This window comes from Anopheles ziemanni, chromosome 3 (assembly GCF_943734765.1).
Source record: "Anopheles ziemanni chromosome 3, idAnoZiCoDA_A2_x.2, whole genome shotgun sequence".
Lineage (NCBI taxonomy): Eukaryota > Metazoa > Arthropoda > Insecta > Diptera > Culicidae > Anopheles > Anopheles ziemanni.
This window is the reverse complement of record NC_080706.1, coordinates 40839100-40863882: the sequence shown is the minus strand read 5'-3', so window position 1 is coordinate 40863882 and position 24783 is coordinate 40839100. Positions and strand designations below refer to the sequence as shown.

At 49.0% G+C, this 24783-nt stretch overlaps 1 protein-coding gene across 1 annotated transcript in view; it reads right to left on the bottom strand.

The window, feature by feature from the left end:
• Positions 1-2224: 2224 nt before the first annotated feature.
• LOC131284736 (uncharacterized) overlaps positions 2225-24783 on the bottom strand; it is a 44694-nt gene continuing 22135 nt past the window's right edge. Inside the window, exons 2-9 of the mRNA XM_058313596.1 lie at positions 17193-17353; positions 16854-17096; positions 16356-16775; positions 12247-16272; positions 8329-11769; positions 7718-8208; positions 7305-7542; positions 2225-6147 (exon numbers count right to left, since the gene is read on the bottom strand). Coding sequence (XP_058169579.1) covers positions 2296-6147; positions 7305-7542; positions 7718-8208; positions 8329-11769; positions 12247-16272; positions 16356-16775; positions 16854-17096; positions 17193-17353 — 12872 coding nt within the window. The 3' untranslated portion in view covers positions 2225-2295. The remainder of the gene's footprint in view (positions 6148-7304; positions 7543-7717; positions 8209-8328; positions 11770-12246; positions 16273-16355; positions 16776-16853; positions 17097-17192; positions 17354-24783) is intronic.

Here is a 24783-nt window from a genome sequence, read left to right as displayed (position 1 = left end):
CCACGCGAGCGTTTGCCTTAACGTTCGCACGATTCATGCTACTTAAACCTTAACCACCAACTATAAGAATAGAGTGTCCTATTTTCCGTGTTTCTCTTCCCCAGTGCCGGGTTGGTTGGGCCCTCGGGGCATATATGTACAAGCTTGTTTATGCATGTTACGTAGTACTAACCTTCTTATACGTTCATCAATTGTTTCACCTTAGCTAAATTAGCTTACCACTTAAGTCACTAAATCGTCGCGTTTCGCCCACACAATGGGTTTTCTTTTTCGATTACTTGTCGACTCATCGTTTTACGTATGCATCCTAGCACCGTACTCTTGGGTTATCATTTCAAGCCATGTAATGTTTTTTTCTATTCATTTGCTTATCACTAATTATCGTCAAACCACCGTTTTGTCTACAATGTGTATGGTGTTTCGACTGGTTCTATCCCTGGCTCCCTTTTCACCAAACCGAATGGCTTGAACGGTGTACACGATATTTTTTACATACTTACAGTATGGGAATATCGGTAATCTGGTCGACAACAGTTTCCGATGAATAACTAGTCCTCCCCACAGTACAGCTCACTGTTTTTTAGCAACTTGTCTATTGGTGAGATCTCTCAGTGGGGAGTTTTAACTGGGTTTCTTTGCCTGTTTCCAGGAATTTTCAGAATTCGCATTTGTAGAAAAAATAAGCAGAAATATTGATGCCAAAACAGAAAGTATGCCGCATTTTATGGATTGTAAGTGTAACCACCAAGCTAATTTTCGTGTGACTTTCAGTGCAAACAGCAGTTGCAGTTCTAATCAAATATCATCAAATATTTTCGTGCAATATTTTTCATTTTGTGTTATTAAGTTGTTGAAAACCTACCAGTTTGACGAAACTCCTTTACTCACAATTCATGTAAATTGTCCTGGATTCTTCTTCTTCTTGGCGTAACGACCTTGTTGGTCATGCCTGCCCGTTAAGGGCTTACGAGACTTGTTTCCCTGTTGTACGTGGATAGTCAGTCCTCTCGTACAGGGGAGGGTTCGGTCTCGGTTGGTATTCGAACCCAGGCCGTCGAGGTGGTGAGCCCCGGCGCTCATAGGCCAATTTTCTAACCGGCGTTACCGCTCGGCTGTCGCGGACCCCCTAAGTTTGTCGGCTGTTGTATATTAGCAGTACGGCGATTAGGCTTGTCATGTGGACTGTTAGAGTATCCATATGAACAGAGGAGTACTTTTTTTTTGTTGGTGTAACGATCTTGTCCGACCTTACTGTTCTCTTTGTGTACGTGGAAAGTCGCCTCTCGTACAGGGATCGGTACGGCTCAGTTGGGATTCGAACACACGCCGACGAGGGAGCGCTTTGGAGCTCGAGAGCCGATTTTCTAACCACCGTAACAGAGAAGAACTATTATGACTAAAACTGCCATTTTCGCTCTTGAGTTCTTCTCTGTGAGTTTACATTTTTAGAAAATGTATGAACCAATAGTCAAAAATTTAAATTATTTATTTTCTCCTCTTTTGGAATCGCATTTGGAAAAGTTCCGAAACGTTTCTATTAGTAAAATTGTGAACATTACACCCGATGAATGCAGCAATGGTATGTTTATAGTTTACATCCATAAATTAACAAATGTTAGGTCAAAAATATTGCACTATAATCCATAAAATACGGCATTTATAAACTATGCACAAGTTGTCTGAAAAATAAAACATAAAAATCTGCTCTTGATAGAAAGGTTAGTTAAAAGGTGTTTTTGGCGTGCTTTGACTCCTATTTTATCCGATAACTAGTGGCCAGAGGTTGGACTGAATGAAATACGAAGAGTAGAACAAAAATCTACAAGCCTTACAAAATGATGACGAATGAAGTGGCCATGAAGACGAGGCATTCTAATAAACCTTTTAAAAAACTTCCATGTTATTGTAAAGAAATAAAATGTTATTGACTGAGCTCCATGCGACTGTAAAAGCAATCGGGTAGCGGAGAGGACAAGATTTTAAATAATTCGTTAAAAAGTGGCAGTATTTTTGCAATATGTAAAAGTACGTCATTTGGGTTACAGGAAACATTGCACACCTCCTTTGGAGTAACTTGGAGCTTCTTCCGAACAAAGGAATTAATTAAATGATTTTAAAACAAAGTGTCTCTAAAATAAAAACACTCATATCCTGAACTGAAATTTACCCCTAGATGCCGTCACAATGTCAAATGTGTTTTCGCACACACACAAATACCATCCAAACTATCCACGATCATGATCATACACACCCGGTCGATGCGGTGTGGCCCGTTTAGCCAACGATGGAAAGTTGTCAGGATTTGATGATGGTCTTCATCGGATCTGCATCGTTCGCGTTCACACCAAAGTGGTGATTGGTAACACCGAGCAAGGTTCCCGTGCTGCTGCTGCTGCTACTGCTGCTTCCGGAGGTGGCACTGCTGAGGTTGCTGATAGTGCTGTTGCTGCTGTTGCTGCTACCGCTGCTACCCGGACCCATCGGACTGCCATCGTCCGGCGACACGCCGACCATTGGCGAGGGGCAATCGTTCGGATACTTGCGCTTCATACCAGCCACCTGCTGTACAGCGGCCATCGACACGGACGCCGCCCCACCTTGGCGTTGTTGCTGCAGTCGCTGTTGCTGGGATGATTGTTGCAACTGGTTTTGATTCACCGCTGGCAGCTGCTGTTGCTGATGATGATGCTGGTTCATAATGGGCGCATCCAAAAGCGCATGATGCGACGAGCAGGGTGAGGTCGCTGGGGCGGTATGCGAGGTGAGCCCACCGGCCGACAGTGGGCTGTCGGGCAGGAAGGAATGATCGAGCGAATAGTGCAACGCTCCGTCCGTTTCGTTTGCCTGCAGATTCAGTATGCTATCGATCGCGTTCTGTACCTGCCGGCTGATGTCTTCCTCGAAATTGTGGCCCGTGATCGCATCGAACGTGATGTGATTCATCTGCAGATCGTGAATGGCTTGTTGTTGCTGTTGTTGCTGTTGCTGTTGGTGATCCTGGAACGTCGTGTTCGCTTCCAAACTCATGCTCGCCGATTGAAGCTGCAGCGCGATGGAGCTAACTTCTTTCGTCGGACCGGGACCGTTGTAGTTTCGCGTGATACTATTAACCACAACCGGTACTCGACCACTTCCGTCGTCCCCGTGATGATGATGGGGATGGAGCTCGGCGGGAGGATCCAGCCCTAGAAGATCACGATCGAGATAGTTGATAGTTTTGCCGTGGCCATCGTTGTCGTGCTGGGAGGAACTACTACTACCAATATCACCACCACCACCACAAAGCATTAGATTGGCCGTGTCGTCGCCTGCAACACCACCATCATCTACATCGCGGAAGCAACTTTTGCCCTTGCCTTCGGTACCCATCACCACCGTCGTTGACACGTGCATATCCTGATGGTTGTGGTTATGATGGAGATGATGGGGAAGGTGGTGATGGGTGGGATTATGTGACAGGTGGTTGTGCATTAGGTGCGATTGTTGCTGCTGCTGCTGCTGCTGATGGTGAAGATGGAGTTGCTGGTGCTGCTGCTGATGTTGACCATGTCCAGCGTGATGGTGGACGAGCGAGTCGGAGGTGTCGGTGGGATCACCGTTGTCCAGTATGCTCGAGCTACAGATACTGTTAAGGTTGTTCAGGCTTAGGCTAAGATTAGTATCCAGCATGTCGAGCACGTGCCGGTCATCTTCCGTCGCCGATGCCAGCAGGATGTCACCGTTCCAGGAGGTCCGTTTCAGTGGACCATGATGTTGATGATGGTGGTTGTTGTTGTTGTTATTATTATGACTATTGTTGTTATTGTTACTATTATTACTCGTGCTACCCAGCATGATGTTAGTGTCGAGATCGTCTTCATCAACATCACCATCCCCACCACCACCGCCCAGCGGGTTGCACCGTGGTCTACTGTTGTTAGCACAGCTACTACCGATAATGACCCCACTACTAGCTCTACATCTATCACCACCACCACCAGCGCCGGGCACCAACGACGTGCCACAGTCAATGTCTATGTCTGTACCACCACCGGCACCTGTTCTACCACGACCAGCACCGTTGTTGTTGCTACCATGGTTTAGGAGAATATGATCGTTACCTGCGGCGGAGGTTGTTTGAGCGGAACCATTCGAGCCAACCCTAGCTGTCCGGTTTGCTGCTGCGGCGGATTGCGTTGGCTGCCGGATACCTTGGGGTGTCGTCGTCGTGATAGGATCGTCGCCGGTACATTCCATCAGCCATCGGTGATCATCGTGCTTGTCACCACCGACGACCAGATCAACGCTATCGGCAAGCTGATCTTCGTTGCGACCCAGCGAAAGGCACTGTCGTTTGTTGGGGTTCACCCCCGGGTGACTCGAGGTGGGCGAAACGTTGGGATAGAGCGCACCCGAATGTAGGCCACCACTTCCACCACTTTCGCTCGTCGTGGCGGCCGACCACAGGCGCTTCTGCGTCCCGCTGATGACACTGCGAGACTGATGCATCATTTCGTAGCTGTTCGATGTTTTGTGCAAGAAGGACTCGTGCGTGGATGCTTCCTCTTCTTGCGTTACCTCTCGGAAAACGGAAGAGGTCCAACTGTTGCGTGTCCCCACCAGCAGTTCGTCTGATTTTTCGCTCACACCAACCGATGCGGACACCGACCCACCGTCAGACTGGGAAGAGTTATCACCCTGACGATGTAACGATCCGAACAGCGCATCGAGACGCGTTTCGACAGTTTTCGAGGATCCGACACCTATTGCCGACGTCACACCTGTATCGTCCCCACTTCCTCTGTTGCCTGATAGTAGCTGGTGTTGCTGTTGATGCTGCTGCTGCTGCTGCTGTTGATGCGCATTTAGGAACTCGGCCAACGGTGAGTCGATCCTCGAGGTAGAATGATGATGGTGCTGTTGGTGATGAATCTGTTTATCGTCAACCGATCCACTAAACAGCTGCTCCAGCTGTTTATCCACACTTTTGGAATCGTTCGAATGGAACATTTCGTGGATCTCCTCCTCGGGGGTTTTCTTTCGACCGGTTGCGTTGGTGTTACTGCTCCCGGCTCGCATGCCTCCACCTTCAACGACGGCATTATCGCTACCGGCGCCGCTGAAGTAGTTCAGATCCTTCTGGAAGCACATCCACTCGTCGTAATGCTCCGACGTATCGTTGTGCTCCGCAGGGACGGAAGACCCGACAGCAGCTTTTGGCATGGCCGCCAACGGTGGGACGTCATTTGACGTTGGAAGCAAGTGGCTACCGCTACTCCGTTCCGCAAACTGTTTCGTTTCTGAGCCCGCTGAATCCTTTTGGGTGGCGTGCACTTGATTGAAATAGCGCAACGTTGGTGGTGTCGAAGCGACCGCCGCACCCGGTTGGAAGCTAGGTGCCATTGGTTCACTTTTCTTCTCCTCCGCCATCGCCCCGCCGTCGCATTTTTTCATGATGAAACTTGGTGTTATTTCGCTCTCGATATCGTCAAAACTTTCAACCATTGTGGGGACGTGCTTCTTGAACAAGGGATCACCACCGGATGAAGGCCGTGCAACTGGCATTGTGCGCCCGGAGCTAGCCTCCAGCGTTTTGCCGATCAGTGAATGGGCACTAGAGGACTGCTGGAATGAGCCCTGGAACGAAAGGTTGCTGTTGATCGCTACGGGTGCCGCCGACGACGATTCGTACACAACCGATGACGACAACGACGATGCCGACTGTAACGGTGGCTGTTGTCCGGTGGATTCTTCCCTTGCCACCATACCGTATTTGATAGTCTGTTGGACCGACGATCGCAATGTCTCTGCCACCAGGCTCGAGTTTGTGCTGCCTCCCGTGGACGGGCCATGGTTGAAACAGGTCGCATCACCCGGACTGTACGCCTGCGAATCCTTGCCATTCGATACGTCCGCTAGGGTTAGGGGTAGAAACGGAGAGTGATCTCTTGCCACGTAGTGAGCCTCGCCGTGTTTGGGTTTCTCCTCATCGGAAGAGGAAACACAGATCACTTCGTCTACGTTGCTTCCCGTCGTTGTTGCCGTCGTTGGTGGATCACCTTCGTTTTCTCTGTCCCGTATCAATTCTTGCATTTCTTCTATTTCCTGCGTGATATCCGCTTTGAACAGCTTGTTCACTAACATCAGTTCCGATGTACGCACTTCGCGCTGTGGAAGGGAGGGAGTAAAAAATACGTCAAAAAATTAGAGCAATTATTTTCTCATTCACGCTTGTACAATACAAATTTCTTTTTATTTTACTTTGTACATATTATCAATTTTTAAAAATTTGCCATTAGTTAAAACAGCTGAATAAATCTAAATTTGTATATTCATATATCGTATTCGTATTCGTATTTATTCGACTTACTAATACGTTCTTCAAATAGGATAAACTAAAGACCTCGATAATGAATATCATCTATACCAATTTAAAGGGAACAGTTTCTCGTTTCGGTAAACTATGTACAAAAGGAAAAAAATATTGAAATAAAGCGCACGAAATTCCTATAAGAGCACCTCCATTTCTTTTAATTGTGAACCTAATGTTTAAGACTATTTTACTTTTTTTTTTTTTTACTTCATATTATGACTATTTGTGGTGCAGTTCTTTTAAATATACAATTACATATGAATGTATAATTATTGAAGAAAATTTCCATAAACGCAATAAAATTTAACGTGACGATCACTTGAACAACATACAACAAGTGCTTAGTTTATTTAATATTTTTCAGAAGTTTTCGACATCAAATTGGACAGGTTTTGTAAGATCACTTGTCCAGGATTTCCTAAGGAACTCTACAGAATTTAGCTTGGGGCTTTATGTTAGCCAATCCGCAAGAGTAATAATGATCCCTGCACCAAAACTAGTGAAAATTTCAAATCAATTTGGTCAAAGGGCAAGTAATATTTTTATAACTAATACGAAACATTTTTCATCAAAAGTAAGTTTGGATGATGTGTTTATAGGAATTTCGCGCGCTTTATTATTGGATTAGGGGGTTCACCACCTCGATGGCGTGGGTTCGAATCCCAACCGAGACCATACAAGGGTACGAGAGGACTGATTATCCACGTACAACAGGGAAGCAAGTCTCGTAAGCCCTTAACGGGGCCGGTATGACCAAGTGGTCGTTACGCCAAGAAGAAGAATTATTGGATTACTTCTTAACGCCTTGATGATGAATTAAAGACTGAAATTAGCCAGGGAATAAGCTTGAACAGACGAAATTAAAATTCTTATATGTATATCATCCAAATTTGAATGAGCTTCGACCAACATTTCCGACACCAGTCAAACAAGGACCTAAAACATAACCTACCATCGACTCGTTGATCATTAGGCGCTTGTAGCGACTGAGCATGGTGCGAAAAGCCTCCGGAAACCACTCGGCGGTGGTCTCGAACTGCAGTTCCTCATCCTCGTTCTCCTCGCAGCGCTCCTCGTACATGCAGTGATAGCGGATGAGGCGCTTGATTGCATCCTGCTTGCTTCCGAATGGCGTGTTGGTGTCCGGTTTTGTACAGGCGTCCTGATCCTTCTGTATCTGAATCTCAAACCTGTACCATTCGGGGGGAGAAACAGAAAGAACAAAACAAAGACAAATGCCACAAGTAAGTTTTCTATTCCGAATCATATCCTATGGGAGTCTCTCGCGTTCCGAAACGATTCCGGTGACGGGTTTTTGTTGCCTTCTTTATGATAATAGTTGTAAAAAAGTAATATCACACTCACAAACTTGCACGGGGCACTTTGACAGCAGGGCTGTTCGGAACGTTGGTCGTTATGTAGGTCATCGGTGTCGATGGCAAGGTGCCCGCCGGAGCAGCGATGATTACTGCCGGCGTGCCAGTGTTGCTGGTCATCGCGGAAGCGGCTACGACGGCCGACGAAAGCGCGTTCGCGTTAGTCGTCGTCGTTGTTAGGGTCGCAATCTGTGGCACTGCGACCGTTGTCGTCGTGGACGTTGTCGTCGACATCGAAGAAACCAGATTGCTACTCGTACCGGTAATGGGTAGAGGATGGAAACTGGCACCGCCTGTGAAGGATGTGTTATTGATGCTGCTATTGGTTGCTACCAAAGGGGGAGGAGATATCATAATCGAAGGGGAAGATAAGGATGTCGCTGTCCTGGTTGACGATACGTTCGGCGTTGAGATTGTTCCAGTCATCGAAGAGGATACAATCGCACCATTGTTGGTAATGAGGATAGTATTTCCTTGCCCATGAAGCGGTTGTTGGTGTTGTTGCTGCTGTTGTTGTTGCTGTTGTTGTGGCTGCTGCTGTTGCTGTTGTTGTAGCTGCTGTTGCTGTTGTTGCTGCTGTTGTTGTTGCTGTTGTTGTTGTTGTAGCTGCTGTTGTTGTTGCTGCTGCTGCTGCTGAATTCTGGCCGCCGTTTGGGCTATCAACTGCGGGGAGCCGCTCAGGATAGCATGTGAGCCACCAACGATCACGATCGAAGAATTTGCCGTCCCACCACTGCCTGCACTCGATACTGATTTCAGCTGTCCACTTGCAGTTGACATCGCCGTAGGAACTAGTGGCGGTGGTACGGGGGTATTAGAGCGATGGGTGGTGGCCAGTGGTGGTGTGGCCATCAGTTGACTATTGTGATGATGGTTGAGTATCGTTGCCGAAGTTCCATTTCCATCAACTTTATTCGACAGAGCACCGGTGTTGGTACTGTTGCCGGAATTCTGTTGCGTGGGCACAAGTGTATGCAAGGGTGGCATGACGGAACCGGCTCCGCCTTGCGTTTGCCCAGTGACCGATAGGGTGCCAACGTTTTTACTGTTCACCACAATCTGATGCTGCGGAACGATACTAGCTGTCGGTTGACTTTTCATCCCAACGACGTTATTCATGATCGTGGTAGTTGTGGTGCCACTGTTCGCCACCGACGTCGACGGTTGACCCGGTCCTGACTTTACTGCTCCTGGCTGTGCCGAAACCGGTGATGGTGGAAGTGGTTGGAGCGTCGAGGTGATCGGGATGATTGTCGTCGTTTGCTTACTACTCCCACCGATCGCGGACGCCGCTCCGAAAGGTTTCTGTGCGTTCACACCGGTCCCACTCTGAATCGGTACGGTGCTGCTGGTAATCGTAATCGACATTGAGGAGTGGGCAACCGTTGGGGCAACACTCGAGATCATTGGGCCAGACGACGAGAGGACGCTCATGGTAGAGCCACCTGCGGTCGAAGAAATGGGCAGCAATAGCTCGTGCTTTCCCACGGCGATCTGTTGATTCTGCCCACCCGAAGCGCCGGCACCGGGTTGGAAGGCCGCTACCGTACCACTTCCCCCGTTGCCGGTCGGTGTCACCGTGATGGGCGATATGATGGCATGTGGCGGTGGTTTCGGTGGATCCGTCGTATTGCTCGCACCTTGGATGACGATCGGTGTCGGTGGAGGTGGAACGGGCTGTTGCGAGGTATTCGCGTTGACCCCGGCACCCCCGAAAGCGTGCCCGGCGGGAATGGTGGGAATAATTTTTCCCGTTGAGAGAATTTTCTGCTGTTCCATAAACAGCCGCTGCAGCACCTGGCAGATATCTTTGTCGGACATTGCGTTCAGGTTTTTGACCGTGGGCAACGGTTTCCCGTGGATCGGGTTGGCCGGGTCGAACTCGGTCGGAATCATCAACGAGGAGAGCAAGTTTTTGTTCTGCAACTTTGTCGACAGCTGCTGAATCTGTTGTTGCACGTTTTTAAGGTGTTGCTGTTTCTGCGGCGTCAGCTGAATCGTTTGGACCCGCTGCACAACGGTCGGTGTCCCGGTGGCAGCCGTTGTTGTGCTGCCGCTGCTGCTGCTACTGCTAATGGAAGCCGGGCTTGGTACGACGGAATTAACACTGACCAATGGGGGCATCTGCTGTTTTTGAGGCTGAACCTGAATTGTAGTCTGCTGCTGTTGTTGCTGTTGAGAGACGTTGACACGATTCTTTTTGACCGCCGCCGTTACCGTTATGCTGCTCGTCGTATTGCTTCCGATGGCCGACACGACGTTTGTTGTGCCGATGGCTTGGCCCTTGGTTACCATTGTTGATACCGATGTTGACGGCGTTTTCGTGGTTTGATGCTGCTGCGGGTGGACTTGCGCTACCAGTGGCTGGGTTTGCTGTTGTACCAGATTCTGCTGATGCTGGTGTTGTTGTGGCTGGCTGTTGGAAACAAAATTGTTTGGATTTACCGTCCCTACAATTTTTGTCCCAATCTTGGTACCATCCTCGGCCAGGATCGGCTGCGCATGCTGACCAGGTTGTAGGACTACACTCGGTGGCAGCCCACTGGAGACCGAGTTTACCTTTACGATAGCTGCCTTTGGCGGCACTGCAGACGGAACCGGTTTGTCCTGCTTCTTCGAGCGATTTCGTTTGGGCTTTTCCTTAGTGACCACCGCCGTGTTATTCGTTACATTGACCGCATTGTTTAATACCTTCGTACCGATTACGTTACCACCGGGGTTAGTTATAATTTGCTGAGACTTTGTTGCCTGGCTCTTAGCCATCTGCTGCTGTTGTTGGGTCATCATTTGAGGAGTCGTCGTACCCTTGGTGGGCACTCCGGTTGTCGTCGACGAAAGTGCCGGTGGTTGTGATTGCGATTGCGACAGTGTAGGGGTCGGTCTCGTTTCGCTGGACTGTGTCACCTGTCCGACATTGTTGAAGTGGATCTGTCCCTGCATCAAACATTGCGCCAGCTGCTGCGCGTTTATACCGGTTGGGACAATCAGCACACGCTCCATCGGTCCGAGGGCGGCCGTCGTTTGGCCTGGGTTGAGTTGCGTGATTTGATTAGTCAGCGTGTTGAGCGAAAACAATTGCTGGTTTGGTCCAACCTTTGGCAGCTCTACCAGCTTCGGAGTATTTGGATTCATTACAACAGTGTGATGTTGTTGATGCTGCTGCAACACCTGCTGCTGCTGCTGTTGTTGTTGTTGTAGATGCTGTTGTGTTTGTATTTGTGTAGGCGCTTGCTGCGATTGAAGCTGTTGTTGTTGTTGTTGACCCATAACCGGTTCAATCACCGTTTCCGGCTTTCGTCCATCCTTCAACGTAGATCCTGGCTGTTGCAGCATCGGTTGCTGCGATTGAACCAAATTGCTTTGAATGTTTCCACCAATGGATTGCTGCTGGGCTGTTGTCGGCTGTTGTGAACCTGCTGCTTGCGAGCTAAACACAGGTGTCATACTGTTAAATTGCTGTTGCTGCATAAGTTGATTTTGCTGTTGAACCTGCTGCTGGTGTTGCTGCTGTTGCTGTTGCTGTTGCTGTTGCTGTAGTTGTTGCTGCTGATGTAGCTGATGCTGTCCCGTCTGTATTGTCACCGTAGCACCTCCTTGACTTTTTTGATGTTGTATCTGTCCGCTCACGGCAGCGACGGATTTGTTATGTTGCTGCGGGGGCTGTGCTGTCACTACAATCTGATGACCTTGCGAACTCTGTTGAACGCCATGCGGTGTGGCCGTCACTTGTACTTGCTGCTGCTGCTGCTGCTGCTGTTGCTGTTGCTGGGATTGAACAGTACCTATAGCGGCCGCATTCGTCGGTAATGGTAGTTTGGATGGTTCATTTACCAACGTAATGTTGCCCAGTGCACCGGAAAGAATGGCTTGCAGGATAGTCTGCGATTCTGGTGTTTGGGGTTGATTTATGTCATGCTTCAGTATCAACTGTCCATTCTCAACCAGCGATAAGCTAAGACTTCCTGTCAGCTGCGAAAGAATGCTTTGTGCTGAAGTCACCGGTGGTGGAGGGGGTGGTAATTGTTGTTGTTGTTGTTGTTGCTGTTGTTGTTGTTGCTGTTGTTGTTGTTGCTGTTGTTGTTGTTGCTGCTGTTGTTGTTGTTGTTGTTGTTGTTGCTGTTGCTGTTGCTGTTGCTGTTGCTGTTGCTGTTGCTGTTGCTGTTGCTGTTGCTGTTGCTGTTGCTGTTGTTGCTGCTGCTGCTGCTGCTGCTGCTGTTGCTGTTGCTGTTGCTGTTGCTGCTGCTGCTGTTGTTGCTGTTGCTGTTGCTGTTGCTGCTGCTGCTGCTGTTGCTGCTGCTGCTGCTGTTGTTGTAACTGTTGCTGCTGTTGCTGTTGCTGCTGCTGTTGATGTTGAAGCTGTTGCTGTTGTTGCAGTTGCTGTTGCTGTAACTGTTGTTGCTGCTGCTGTTGCAATTGTTGTTGTATCTGAATTTGCTGTTGCTGTTGCTGGTGTTGTATCTGCTGTTGATGCTGCTGTTGCTGTTGCTGCTGGGTCTGTATTGGTGTCGCTGGGGTTGCGATGATAGACGTTTGATTTGTTTGCATTGTCGGCGTTACAACAACCGATGGTTGCTGTTGATGGGTGGTAAAAACGACTCCACCACCACCACCACTACCAGCGCCGATAACGTTCGATTGCACCGACGTGGGAATGGCCTGCACACTATGCTGTTGGTGAACGACCCCACTGGCCAATGATGTGAGGACCGTTTGGTTCGGTTGCTGCTGGGTTGCTAGCTGAAGTTGGCTTTGTATCGTGATTGAGGGCTGCGATTGGCTAGTGACCACCTGCTGATACTGTCCGCTTCCGGTTGTACCGAGCATCGGCGGTGCCTGCGAAACCATCACCTTGTTGTCGATGATCGGTGTAATTTGTATTTGGTTGTTTATGGTACTGTTCTTGGCCACCTTGTTGTTGTTTACCGCCGTACCGTCGATCTGGGAAATTTGAATATTGCCGATCTGCGTCGGTACCGCACTGGCCGTGCCGATAAAGTCGAACGTTTTCTCGAGCTTCTTTCCATTTTTCTTGCTACCGCCTACGTTGGCGCCAGTGCCAGCGGGTCCACCGCTGCCACCCGTACCAGCGCCTCCAGCTTTTTTCTTCGACGCGGAAGAAGCAACCGGCGAAATCTTATTGCTTGGTGATATCACAATTGAAGTAGACGTTGCTGTCGCTAGCGAAGACGGTGTAACGGATGGTGTTGAAGTGATCGACGCAACCGAGCTCACTAGACGGGAGTGCTGCTGCATTGTCGTGGCAACCGTCGAAGAAGAGGAGGAAACGAGATGCGGTTGAGCTTCGGCCATCAACTGATTTTGAATCTCGTTGATCTGACTTTGCAGAGTCGGCGTAACCTGCGTGTTGTTCAGCACATTGTTCATCAGGCTGTTCACGCAAATCGTATTGCTCTGGTGCATTGTGGTCGTGGTGGTGCTAGAGGCCATCGGTGACGTGCTCGTACTACTACTGCATGGTACCTGGACGGTCGTCGTCGGTGCAACGGTGGCTACGTTGACGATTTTCGACGATTCCTCACCACCAGCGCCGGTACCAAAGCGTGGCAAAGAAACCGTGTACGATGCCTGGCCCGAACTGGGATCGTTCGACGGATCGATGGTGATCATGAATGACGGTTGTCCTTCTTGCACCGTCGTCGCTCCAGGAGTACTAGGCGTTTGGCCCAGTTGATTATTGCTAGCACTGGTGGAAACCTTGCCCGTGCGGGATGCTTCCAAGCCGGATGTGGGTATCGAAATAGTATAGGGAATTTCGGCATTTCCCGAACCACTGGCCCCACTTGGGATCGTTATCATAATATCACTGCCGTTTCCACCGCCTTTTGATGGATTCGTTTGACTGTGCTGCTGTTGCGATTGTATGTGGACCTGCGCGGCCAATGGTGGCGCTGGAGTGGCAATAGCAGGAACAACCGGTTGGGGTGGTGGAGGAGGCGACATCATTCCCTTTATCGTTCCAATTGGTTGGTGTTGCTGCTGCTGCTGCTGCGGATGCGTTGGTACTGCACCACTGACGATATTGCTCGTTGTCGTCGTATGTTCGTTCTGTTGTATCACAATGTTGGCAGGATAATCGACAGCCGATCCACTACCGTGACCGTGTGAGGCGGGTGCCAACAATGGCGGCGGTTCGTCGGTGTCCATAAAATCATCGTCCTCGATGCCGATACCGGAGATCTTCATCAGGTTCGCCAGGTCGAGTTTCCCCGTCGAGGTGTGCGTGTTTGTGTACGGCGACGGTGGTGATGCAAGCCGCTCCGCGTTGTTGGACGTAGTCGATGTCGTCATCGACGTCGTCGTCACCGGAGCACTATTGACGACAGGGGTTTGGCTCGTGATGGGAACGCTCGATTGTACGATAATCGGTGCCGCCGTCGCCACGGGTGGTTGCACAGGTTTCACCTTCTTCTTGCTACGTCGTTCTTTCTTCGGTTTGTCCACTTCGATGCGTGTTGCCGCGACTAGGTTCGGTGGTTGTGGTGCTGCTGCTGCCGGTGGAAGCGACGTTTGTTGCTGCATCGGCTGCTGCAAGGTTACGGGAGTGGCGTTGGGTTGCAGCTGCTGTTGCTGGATGGCTGCATGGTTGTACAGCAGCGCTTGCTGTTGTTGTCCCGAGAGAGTTTGCGTGTGCAACTGCCCTTTTCCACCGTCCGTCACGATCACCTGCTGGCCGGATGCGGTCGTAATGATTGGCGTTCCAGAGTGGTTCCGCAAGGCCTCCGCAGATACAGTGGGAATTATTTGAGCGGTCTGTATTTGTCCATCGATCGAGGAGGTGGTCAAAATCTGTTGACCTCCTTGCTGCTGATGGTGCTGCGGTGGTTGCTGTTGTTGTTGTTGATGATGCTGCTGCTGTTGCTGGTGCTGACCTTGCGCGTTCACAGTGATGGTGGCATTACCTGCCGCTCCGGGTGCCGTTGCAAACTGAATGTTTTGAGCGCTAACCACTATCTCGCCGGACTGCCCCGTGCCTGCCGTTGCTCCCGGTGTGGATGACGGGGACACGAATGTTGCACCGCCGGGTGTTGCCGCGAGCTGCAGATTCACACTGCCCAGCTGGTTGAGGTTAATGTTTTGGTTCTGTATACCGAACCCACCGACGCTTGCTTGCTGGAACTGGGCCGGTAGCGAGGTGGCCAGCAACTGCCCGTTTAACCCGTTGGGCATCTGAATCTGGGCGAGGTTGCCGTTCAGCTGCAGGTTCTGTATTTGCGCCACGCCCTGGCTCAGCAGATGCTGGTTGATGGCGGCGGTCAACTGCTGCGGTTGACGCTGTCCCTGCAAACCCTGAAGCTGCGTCAGCGGTACACCCTGATTCGTCTTCAGTCCGGGAATGTTCTGCTGCACCAGGTTGCCCTGGGACGACACGATAAACGTCGGTGCCAGCTGCATCGTCCCATTGGTGTTCAGTATCCGTAGCACCTGCTGGGGCTGATGCGATTGCTGCAGTTGCTGTGGTCGCGTATTGTGTATCACCAGGCTCGGTGTTGCGATCTGGGGTGTCGGGGGGCGCAGTATCAGCTGCACACCTTGCGGTGTATTCTGTTGTACCAGCACCGGCATCTGGTTCAGGAGGAGGGGCTGTGCGTTGATATTACCCGTCGGTAGAATGATGGAACCGTTTTGCGCGGTCGCTGTTGGCGTGGCCGTCTGGCCTGCCCCTCCCGGCTGCTGCCCTCCGGCGGGTTGTGGCGTTGCCGTGGTAACCATCTGTGGACCGGGTCCCGTTTGACCGGTGACGGCCGCCACGGTCGGTTGGGGTGCAGTGGTGGTGAAGTGAACTTGACTGGTTCCGCCGGCGTTCGACTGGGACACCTGTATTTGTGCCGGCAGCTGCGACACCATGGTCGGAAGGGAAAGGGACGTGACTGTTTTAGGCTGCGAAACGATCGTCTTCGTCGTGCCGTGCACCATTGGCGTGGTGCCGTAGCTGGAGACGTACGCCGTCACCTGCTGGGGACTTTGTTGTTGCTGGTGCGCTGACGCCGAAGACGACGGAGACCCCGACGGTGTAGAGGAACCCGTGGCGGGTTTCGGCAGTATCTGCTGGGGTCCTTTGCTGTGGTGCTTCACCATGCCTCCGCCAGGCGCAGAAGGAGGAGGCGATTGAAGGGCATTCCCGCTGATCACTAGGCCACCCGCGGAAGTCACGACGGTGGTGGAAGCAGACGAAGGTATCACACTGGGCGCGACCGAGGATGCCGCAATGATCTGCTGCTGGACAAATTGCTGCTGATGCGATGGGGACTGCTGGATTGCGTGCAACGTTTGCAGCGGTATATGCTGCTGCTGCTGCTGCTGAGCGTTGGTTTGGTTTAATTGCTGCTGGTGCTGCTGTTGCTGTTGATGCTGAGGGCTAGGCTGGGACACTAACGTCGTTGTATGGCGACCGCTCTGCTGAAGGTGCTGCTGTTGATTCGCGAGATGCTGCACGGTGGCCGTCGTGCCCGCTTGCGATTGCGCGATAAACTGAGAACCTTGAAATATTTGCACTATTTGATTTCCGGTGCCCATTACAGGATACTGCAACGCAATAGAAAGAAAGAAGGAAAAACAAACACATTTAGTACATTGAATTTCGCCAACTCGAGGTTCTGATCCCTTACCTGCTGGATGATGGGCTGGGGCGTCGGTGGCCTCAATTGTGCCGGCCCACCCGGATTGCCACTGGTCGTCGCACTGCCCACAATGATACTCCCCGCCGCTCCACCACCACCATTCGTCCCGCCGGTGGTCGTGACCAGTATTGAGCCGTTCGGGCTGGAAATCGGACTGGGGCTTGCGATGGGACTGCCGACGAACGAGACGGATCCGTGGTGTTGCTGGTGCTGCTGCTGGGAGTGCGGATGCTGGTACGCCGGCTGCTGCTGATGGTGTTGCATTGCTTTTTTCGCCGCTTTCGGGCTACTGGCGGGGGGCAATGTTCCATGTCCATGGCCTGCATGTGACTGATGGTGGAGGTGTTGTTGTGGCTGCTGCTGCTGCTGCTGTTGGATTCCACTGATCGAGGACGATTTGCGTCCCTTCTGAAGAAATATAAAAAAAAAAACAAAATTTTAATAAACACTCTCTACTAAGTTCTTTGAGTTTCTTTGTTCACGTACCTTATTGAGTGAAATGTTATTGGAACCAACTAGTGTCGTGTTAAACTCATTGCCGGGCGTTGTGTACGTCGTAGCGCCAGCAGGAGACTGCGTTGGACTAGGACGGTAAACCACTGTGCCGGCATTGGGGCTGGTGCTGTTGCTCAGTCCTTGGTGGAGCTGTTGCTGGATGATACTGGACTGCTGCTGTTGCTGCTGCTGACTGAATGACTGACGACGACCAACAATACCCGTCTTCCGGTCCTGAGCAAACAAAAAAAAAAAAAGAAACAAAATAAAATATCAATTTATAGGATAGGAAACCTTCAAAGCCTACTGCGATGAACGACGAAAACTTACTTGCTCCTGAGTCACATTATTTATGGTGCTGTTTGTCACCAGTAGAATGTCCTGCTGTTGCGAAAATGGTGACTGTGATGGTGACGGTTGCAGCCGAGGACTCGCTGGTATCGACGGCGATGGGCTCGGTGTTAGAAATGGACCCGGAGGAGACAAAATACCTACATTGAAGCGCGAAAAATATCCGTTATTAAATGGTCAAACAAAGCTTGCTTGGTAAAAATGTAGGAAGCAAAACATAAGGAGGGGTAGGCCAAGGAGAGATCGTTGTGTTGGGCGTAGAACAATTTCAGGAGAGGTGGTTTTCATGACAACAAAACCAAACTTAGCATCACATCACTTTTTACCGAATATCATCTTCTCATCGCTATCGCAGTACGGTTTCCTGAAGAAATTCCACCGAAAATACGCACCACTAAACAACGATACACCGTGTTACAGGTGTTTAGGAATTATTGCATAGGTATTCACATATTCACATTTTTGTTTTATCCGGTAACACACGGCTGCATCCGATTAATCTCACAAACACTCTTAGCCGCAAAACTACACTTCAACATCAACATCAATTTCACACTAGCGAATATTGCATTGAATTTGCATTATTTTCACTTGATTTCAAAAACATTGATATTCGCCTGGATTTGTCGAGGATGACTTGATAAATGCTTTACATACGAAGATATCTCACTCACTGGCTAGCACTGAATAATTACACTAACACCTAAAAATGGAATATAATTTCACTATAAGTGTTGCACATTATTTTATGCGCCATCGCAGGTGTGTGAAGTCGTAAAAAATCGATTAATGGTGGCTGACTTTTTACTTTTCGGTCTTTCGGGCACTACAGGCAACAACAAACGGGAAACTCAAATATTAAAAGCCAATGCACACGCTCTTCCAGCGACGAAAGGATAAACTTATCTGCGTCGGGAAAACGAAACTCTTCGGAGTACTCTTTTCGAAGGACAATTACTTTATACGGGTGTGCGCGATTTTATTCCGTGTGCTGCATTCGTCGTAGCCCGTGTATTGCCTAACACCTCCGAAGAAAGTGGCCGGAGAGCCAGGCTCGTGCTAGAAATTCATGCATTACACTTAATCTGCAGAGATGCGATGGTACGTATACGCCGCGCGGACACTTCATCCGGATTGCTCTCATTCTCAAACGGCAGCCGAACAAACAAGAGCACAACAACTGATAACACGCTGTGTACTGTGTAATGCGATGTGTATCCCTTTTTTCCACCGCAGAGCCCAAAAACCGTAGAGCGTGCCGGAGTTATCCTTTTCGCTTTTCCCTTTTTCACGCTCCCTCCCAGTGCGCGCTTGTTATTACGAGCCGTTTTTCCGCGACGCGCCGTTTTCCCAACACAAAGTCATCGGGCCGTGAGAGAGCGAGAGAGAGCGCGCGCTGCCACCGTGGTTCGCGTTTTCCTCCGAAGTCCGGAGTTCGCGAGCTCACGAGAGCGACACGCTGGGGGCAGCATACGGGGATGGGGGCGGAGGAGTTTTCCGGGAATTGGAAAAATTCCTTTGTTTGTCACGCGAACGGAGAGCATCGAGCACGAGCCAGCGTCGTGCCGTGCGAACGGATGTACAAGTAGCAACACAGTATTGTAATACCACCATGATTGTTCATCACCATCATATCGTCATATCATCATCGTCATCTTCCCATTCTGACCATCGTCGTCGTTGTGTGATAGGAGGCAAATACCACCGCGAACTTCTTTCTTTTATGAAGCACAAGTGAACCATTCAGCGTCTCGGCGGTTGGACGTGCGTCCCGGTGGAAATAGCAACACTACTTTTTCGCGAGATAATTTATCACGGAGCGATGGGTAGGTGAACACACCACAGGGAAAAACAAGAATTGAGAGCATGCGGGAAACTTTCTAACGCTGGCGTGTACTTCTTTTCTTTTCGTTTCACTTGGGCAAGAATGACAAAGTAGGCGACTTGTTTTCTCTCACTTGAACTGTGCTAGCCGCGCTGTTACCGAACGGAGAAGACGTTCTGTCTCCCTTCTATCTATCGTGGCACTCTGGCTGGCGGTGATTGCGTCGAGGCAATGATCTGAATTTGCAATTATAGCACAAAAACCACGCCAGCTGGCTGTCGTCGGCATCGAGAACTGCACCCACTCTAAGCGCACTGGTTCACTTATCAGACGAAGAACGAACCTGCCGCCGCCGTCTCGCGATGATCGAAAGGTGGTTTTGGTGATATGTGACTTATTTTTAGAAGAAAGTGGCCACGTTGCGGTTGGGTATCAGACGCTTTTCTTTTTCCTTGTTTTCCTTTTCACCCACACTTCACCCATCACGGGTTCACCAAAAACCATTCTTGCAGTAAACAATTTCCCGAAACCGAAACCCACCACGAGGAGGATTTGTGACGTGAAAAACGGGTCACCAGCGGTGGAAAGGAACGGAAAGCTGACGCTCTCCTCTGCGACGGCAGAAGCATTCCGAGGCAACGCGCGGTGCCTACTCGATGTTCGTGCGTCGAGAACGGACTCACAATCCCTACTAATGTTTGCGCACACTTCGATTACCTGGCGTGCCGTGGGGCCGCTTGCAATTGATTGTCTGGATGTCGGATCCAGCCCCTATACTACGATACGTGAGCGATATCCTGCGAGAGGCGAGTCCTTTTTACACGATAATGGTGGTGATGGATGATGACGATGATGGTGCTGATGCCCGATGAGCGGAACTGCCAACAGATGCCTCCGGAGTCCGGACGGAATCGAACCCGTTACTCGGATAATTGTGCGGTGCTTTCTCCTGGCTCGAACCACACGCTCATCTTTCGTTTGCCATAAGGCATCCCATCGTTCCCCGAACCACCCCGAACTCGTCCCGCGTGCTTCCCACTTCCGGGGACGGAAGAGAAACTCCCCCATCGCGAACGCCCTCTCAGACCACGTGCCCCGGCGTCGTAACAAAAAGATGCTTAACGCAGAGAGGCTTGATGACGCGACTCTGGCGTTACGGGGGAAAAAGGCAGAAGCAAAACATTTCCACGCGCACACCACACGGATATGGTTTGTTGTTCGGCGGGCGGAAGGAAACGCCAGCGAATGTTAAGGTTCGGATTCTCACAACACTTTCGCTCTCGCACACTCTCTCGCTCTCTGCTGAACTTTGTCATCAGATTTCTCGCGTTGTCTTTACATCACAACAACAACACAGCGGTGGGTATCCTTTTTGCCCCGGACGCGTCAGGATTCAGATTGACCAGCGTCTCCACTCGGCCTCAGGCCTTCCCCCCTTGATTACTTTTTCCCACCAACGAAGCGAGAACACGGGAGAGAGTGCGTGTGTGTGTGTGGGAGAGTTCTATTTCATAGCACCAAAAAGGATACATGCGACGCTTTGTAGTAGACTTTGATTTTCGCAATAATAATTATTAAAACGAGGAATATTTCACCCGTGTTTGCGATCTGGAAATTCATATCATTTAAAACAATCGCAAACATTCTTCATCGAAAAACAATTAATTTAAAAAATAAACAAACAAATAAAACGGAAGCACCCCACGGAGCAAAAACAACACCACACACAGCATGCTAGCTGGAGGGATGTAAACCAACGCCATGAGGAGCGGTGATGGGCGTGAGAACTGTGAGCCCTCGAGGACCGCCAGCAAACGGACGAAATCCTGAAGCTCGAATGCGGCTTGCCATGCACTTCCGGTGTAGTGTGCAGGCAGGCAGGCAGGCTGCTCACGTTCGCTCGCCGTCTGCTTCTCTCGCGGATCATTTTCCCCAAAAACGGGACGGGACAACAACGGGCCCGTGCTTGTTGACGCCGCCCTATGTTTTACAGCGTTCAATGCAATAAAAAAAAACGACCAGGAATCCCGCAACACAATAAACTCAGCGTGAATGAGTTCATGAAATTGGGATGATGAAAGGATGAATTTTTTAATGTTGTTTTTGTTACACGGTTCAACAAGAACGATAAATTGTTTGTTTTGATTTCCGGATGGCGCCCCTACCCCAGGCGTCTTTGTTTCGGTAAATTATAAAAAAAATCGAATAGTAAAATCTACTTCTTATTTCTTGTCAACTTTTTTCCAACACTTTTTTCCCTATTGATCACGTATCACGACAAGAAGAAACAAATTACAACCATACAACACTGAACTGAACTAGGGAAAAGAATTTCCAAATCACAATTTCTTCCATGTTTCATTACTTCTTACAATCGAAAAATGGTACTCCTTCTTCACACAAAGAATCTCTAATATTCACACCACAAACAATCACTCTTAGGCCCGCGACACATTATCGAGCGATTTATACCAGATATGCACTACGCAAATATACATATTTCCATATTCGTTCAGTTTTCCGTCCACCCGCACGTTATCGAATGTCACAAACGCTTCGGCTGCCTCTAATTAATTTAATCTTCTCACAGTGCGTCGAGAGCACAAAGCGAAAAAATACCCATACATAGCAACTAATCGCGCAATAGTGTGTTGTCTCCGCTTCTTCTTTACGTGCTGCACACACGTGTGTCACTCGCCTAGCATTGCTTTCGCATCCTTTGCGCCGTTGGATTGCCCTTCTTCGTCGAACGGTGAACGATGAAAAAACAGCATCCCGTGACGAAGTAGTAACGCACACAGCCAAAACACACACACGCGCGCGCTTGCCTACCATTGCACCCATACATTTGCGGGGCATGTTATCCTTTGCTACGTGCGACGTGGTTCCCGAGGAAGCGGCACCACTACCTACACACGATATCAACACCCTTCTTCTGCTGTGCCAGCATCCAATCCAGCAGCAGCCGAAGCAGCCGGTGATGGCGAGAACATAACATCCTGTTGTAACATGTGCGCGCCCGCCTGCCCTCCCGCTCGTCCTGGCATCACCGTGGGTCGGGTGTCGTGTCCTTTTTTCCCGGCAAATTCCATCGTGTGCGCATCGACCGCATATCGGGCGAGAGAGCGAACGATGGACCACGGCACACGCTACGCCAAGGGGGTGAAGGATCAGGGAAGGACGGTGTAAGGACGACGCTGACGATGAAGTACACTGGCATCGAGCGGATCACACATCATTGCTGTATCCTCTTGACTGCCGCGAGATGATGGGCATCGTGTAAGCGGTGCAACAACAGGACAGGGTTGGGTGTGTGCGTGTGCGTGTTGACTTCTCGTTTTCTCCCATGGATTGCTTTTGCGAAGCAAAGTTTCATTCTTCAGAGCAGAACACATCGCTTCCGTTCGAAACGGATTCCAATGTTGCCGCGACTGTTCTTTGTACCCTTGTACGGCGGGCTTGCTGGGTGTAGTAGCATCTCCGAGTCAGCTCTCGGCGTGAGAAAGGAGTCCTTTTTTCCCGATGGGGATACACCACACCAACAAAAACCACGAAACCCGCGTGCGCGCCGCTATAGTGGTGGTAGAATTACGGATCCCGTACCGGGATTCTTCGTCAAGTGGACCGAGTTTTCGGGGAAGGAATCGATTTCCGCCACCACCCGCACACTCCCCCTCCGCGTGTGTGTATCTGATACCGTGTTTGTCGTGTAAATCATTCTCCGACCAAGATAAACTCGTTCGCTCTCACTCTCACATGCATGCGGCTGCTCGCAGATGCCCATCGTTGGTCCACTTAACGCATGCCAAGATCACCGCACCTTGACACTAACTTGTCAATTAGGGGTTATTTTGACCTTTGTTGCAATTCAGTAGGGTTAGTGATCCTACAGTTGTAGTGTAATAAAATCCTAGCTCAGCGAAGAAATAAATACAATAGCATTGTTTGTCATAATATGAAAATTTTCTTTGATCTTCTACGGAGTGTTCAAAAAACAAACCATCCGTAATATAGAAGCTCCAAAATTCATATTTTCCAAACAGGTTGTGCTTAAGGCTATAAATCACTGTCAAATGTATTGGTCTATGAGACCTTTATATTCAAAAATATATTCAGTCTTTTCCAAGTTTTCTGTATTACCAAAATTATAAGTACTTGATATACCAAAACTATAAGAATTATACAACCATTATTGGCACAACCGGCTAGGAAGGAATAACTGCTTTTTCGTGTTTTTTTTAATCGAATAAGGTGAAAAATAGTTGCTTTTCCGAAGAATAATGATTGTAATTGATCGTAATGTGTATTAATTTGTAAAATATTGTTTTTTTAAATAGTTTTAAAATTACCTTTTGCGTAATGCGCCTATTGGTACCATTACCATAAGAGTCATAAATACATCCTGTTACCACGATCACTTTCAAACTTGTTTTCTTGTACCTCTGTTCTTTTTGAGTTTTCATACTTACATCAAATTTCAAGTTTTTTTTTAACCATTTTACCAATGTTTTAAATTTGTCTCAGCTTTCTCTTGCTCTACTGCATATACCGTTTTTGGAACCAAATACTGCAAATAATTGATGATTCTCATGTCGAAATCGTTTACGGCATTTATTGCATCTATAAACTGGCCATTATAATTAGTTTCGGTTTTATTTATTTTACGATTCAAGATTTTTGTTTCATTTTCATTGTGAACGACAGGATGATCGTCTTTTGAAAGCATTTTGTGTCCATAATAAATTGGATCCTGAAGAACTAATCTCAGTTAACAAAATTAGTTATAAGCCGTGAGAATAGTAATAAATAACATTACAACATTTATTAAATGTGCCCCAAATTTCGATCCAATTGAATGCTCTCTACAACCTTTGAAATCAAAATGACCCTTGGTTCTGCAAAAAGGGAGTGTAAGTGACTTTGGAACCGTTAGTGCTAAGGATGCACACGGAGAGATAGAAGTGAGAGAAAAACGGATGCTGAATATCGAAATCACGTACACCAAATACCAGACCAAACAAGGCCCTTTCCCAAAAGCACACACAAAAAAACGTCAGCGTGGGAGAGCGTGTGTGTTACTTTACTTCGTTTCGCAAGAGATCGATGTGCTCACAGGACAGAACAAACGAAGCTTGTCGACTACTCGGATCAAAGACGCGAATGACTGGAAGCTTTCTTTTCAGGGCTTTACAATGCAAGAACCCTTTTTTGCACTCCCATTCTCCCAAAATTTTCTCTCTCCCTCTCTTTTACATAGCATTTTATTCTTTGTTTATCCTTTTCACCCCGAACGGTAAAGGATAACAAAGGGTTGAGCACACACGATATTAAAAACATATTCAGCGCATCATGGATATTTCAATTATTCTACCGACTGCATCTCATCGTGGAAGCAGCGTTGCAAACAGAAAAGCCGGAACTGAACGAACACCGAAATATCCTTTTGATCAGCACCCGAGAATTGATTTCATTATTTCTCCCTGACCACGTGATCTCTTTCTCGGATGTAGAAGTCCCCTTTTTGCCATCTGCCTTTGGACGGAGTGGAATGATGTAAATCATTTATTGGAACCATTTCATGCAAAATTTGACCACTAATTGCTGCACTCCTGATGTATTCTGGCAGGAAGAAGGTACAGGCTGTGTGCTTTACAGGCGAAAATGATTGATTACAGAATGACGACCCGCTGAGCCACCCACCCTTTTCTAATTTTCCGGGAAGCAAAACGGGTTTTTGTCTTTACT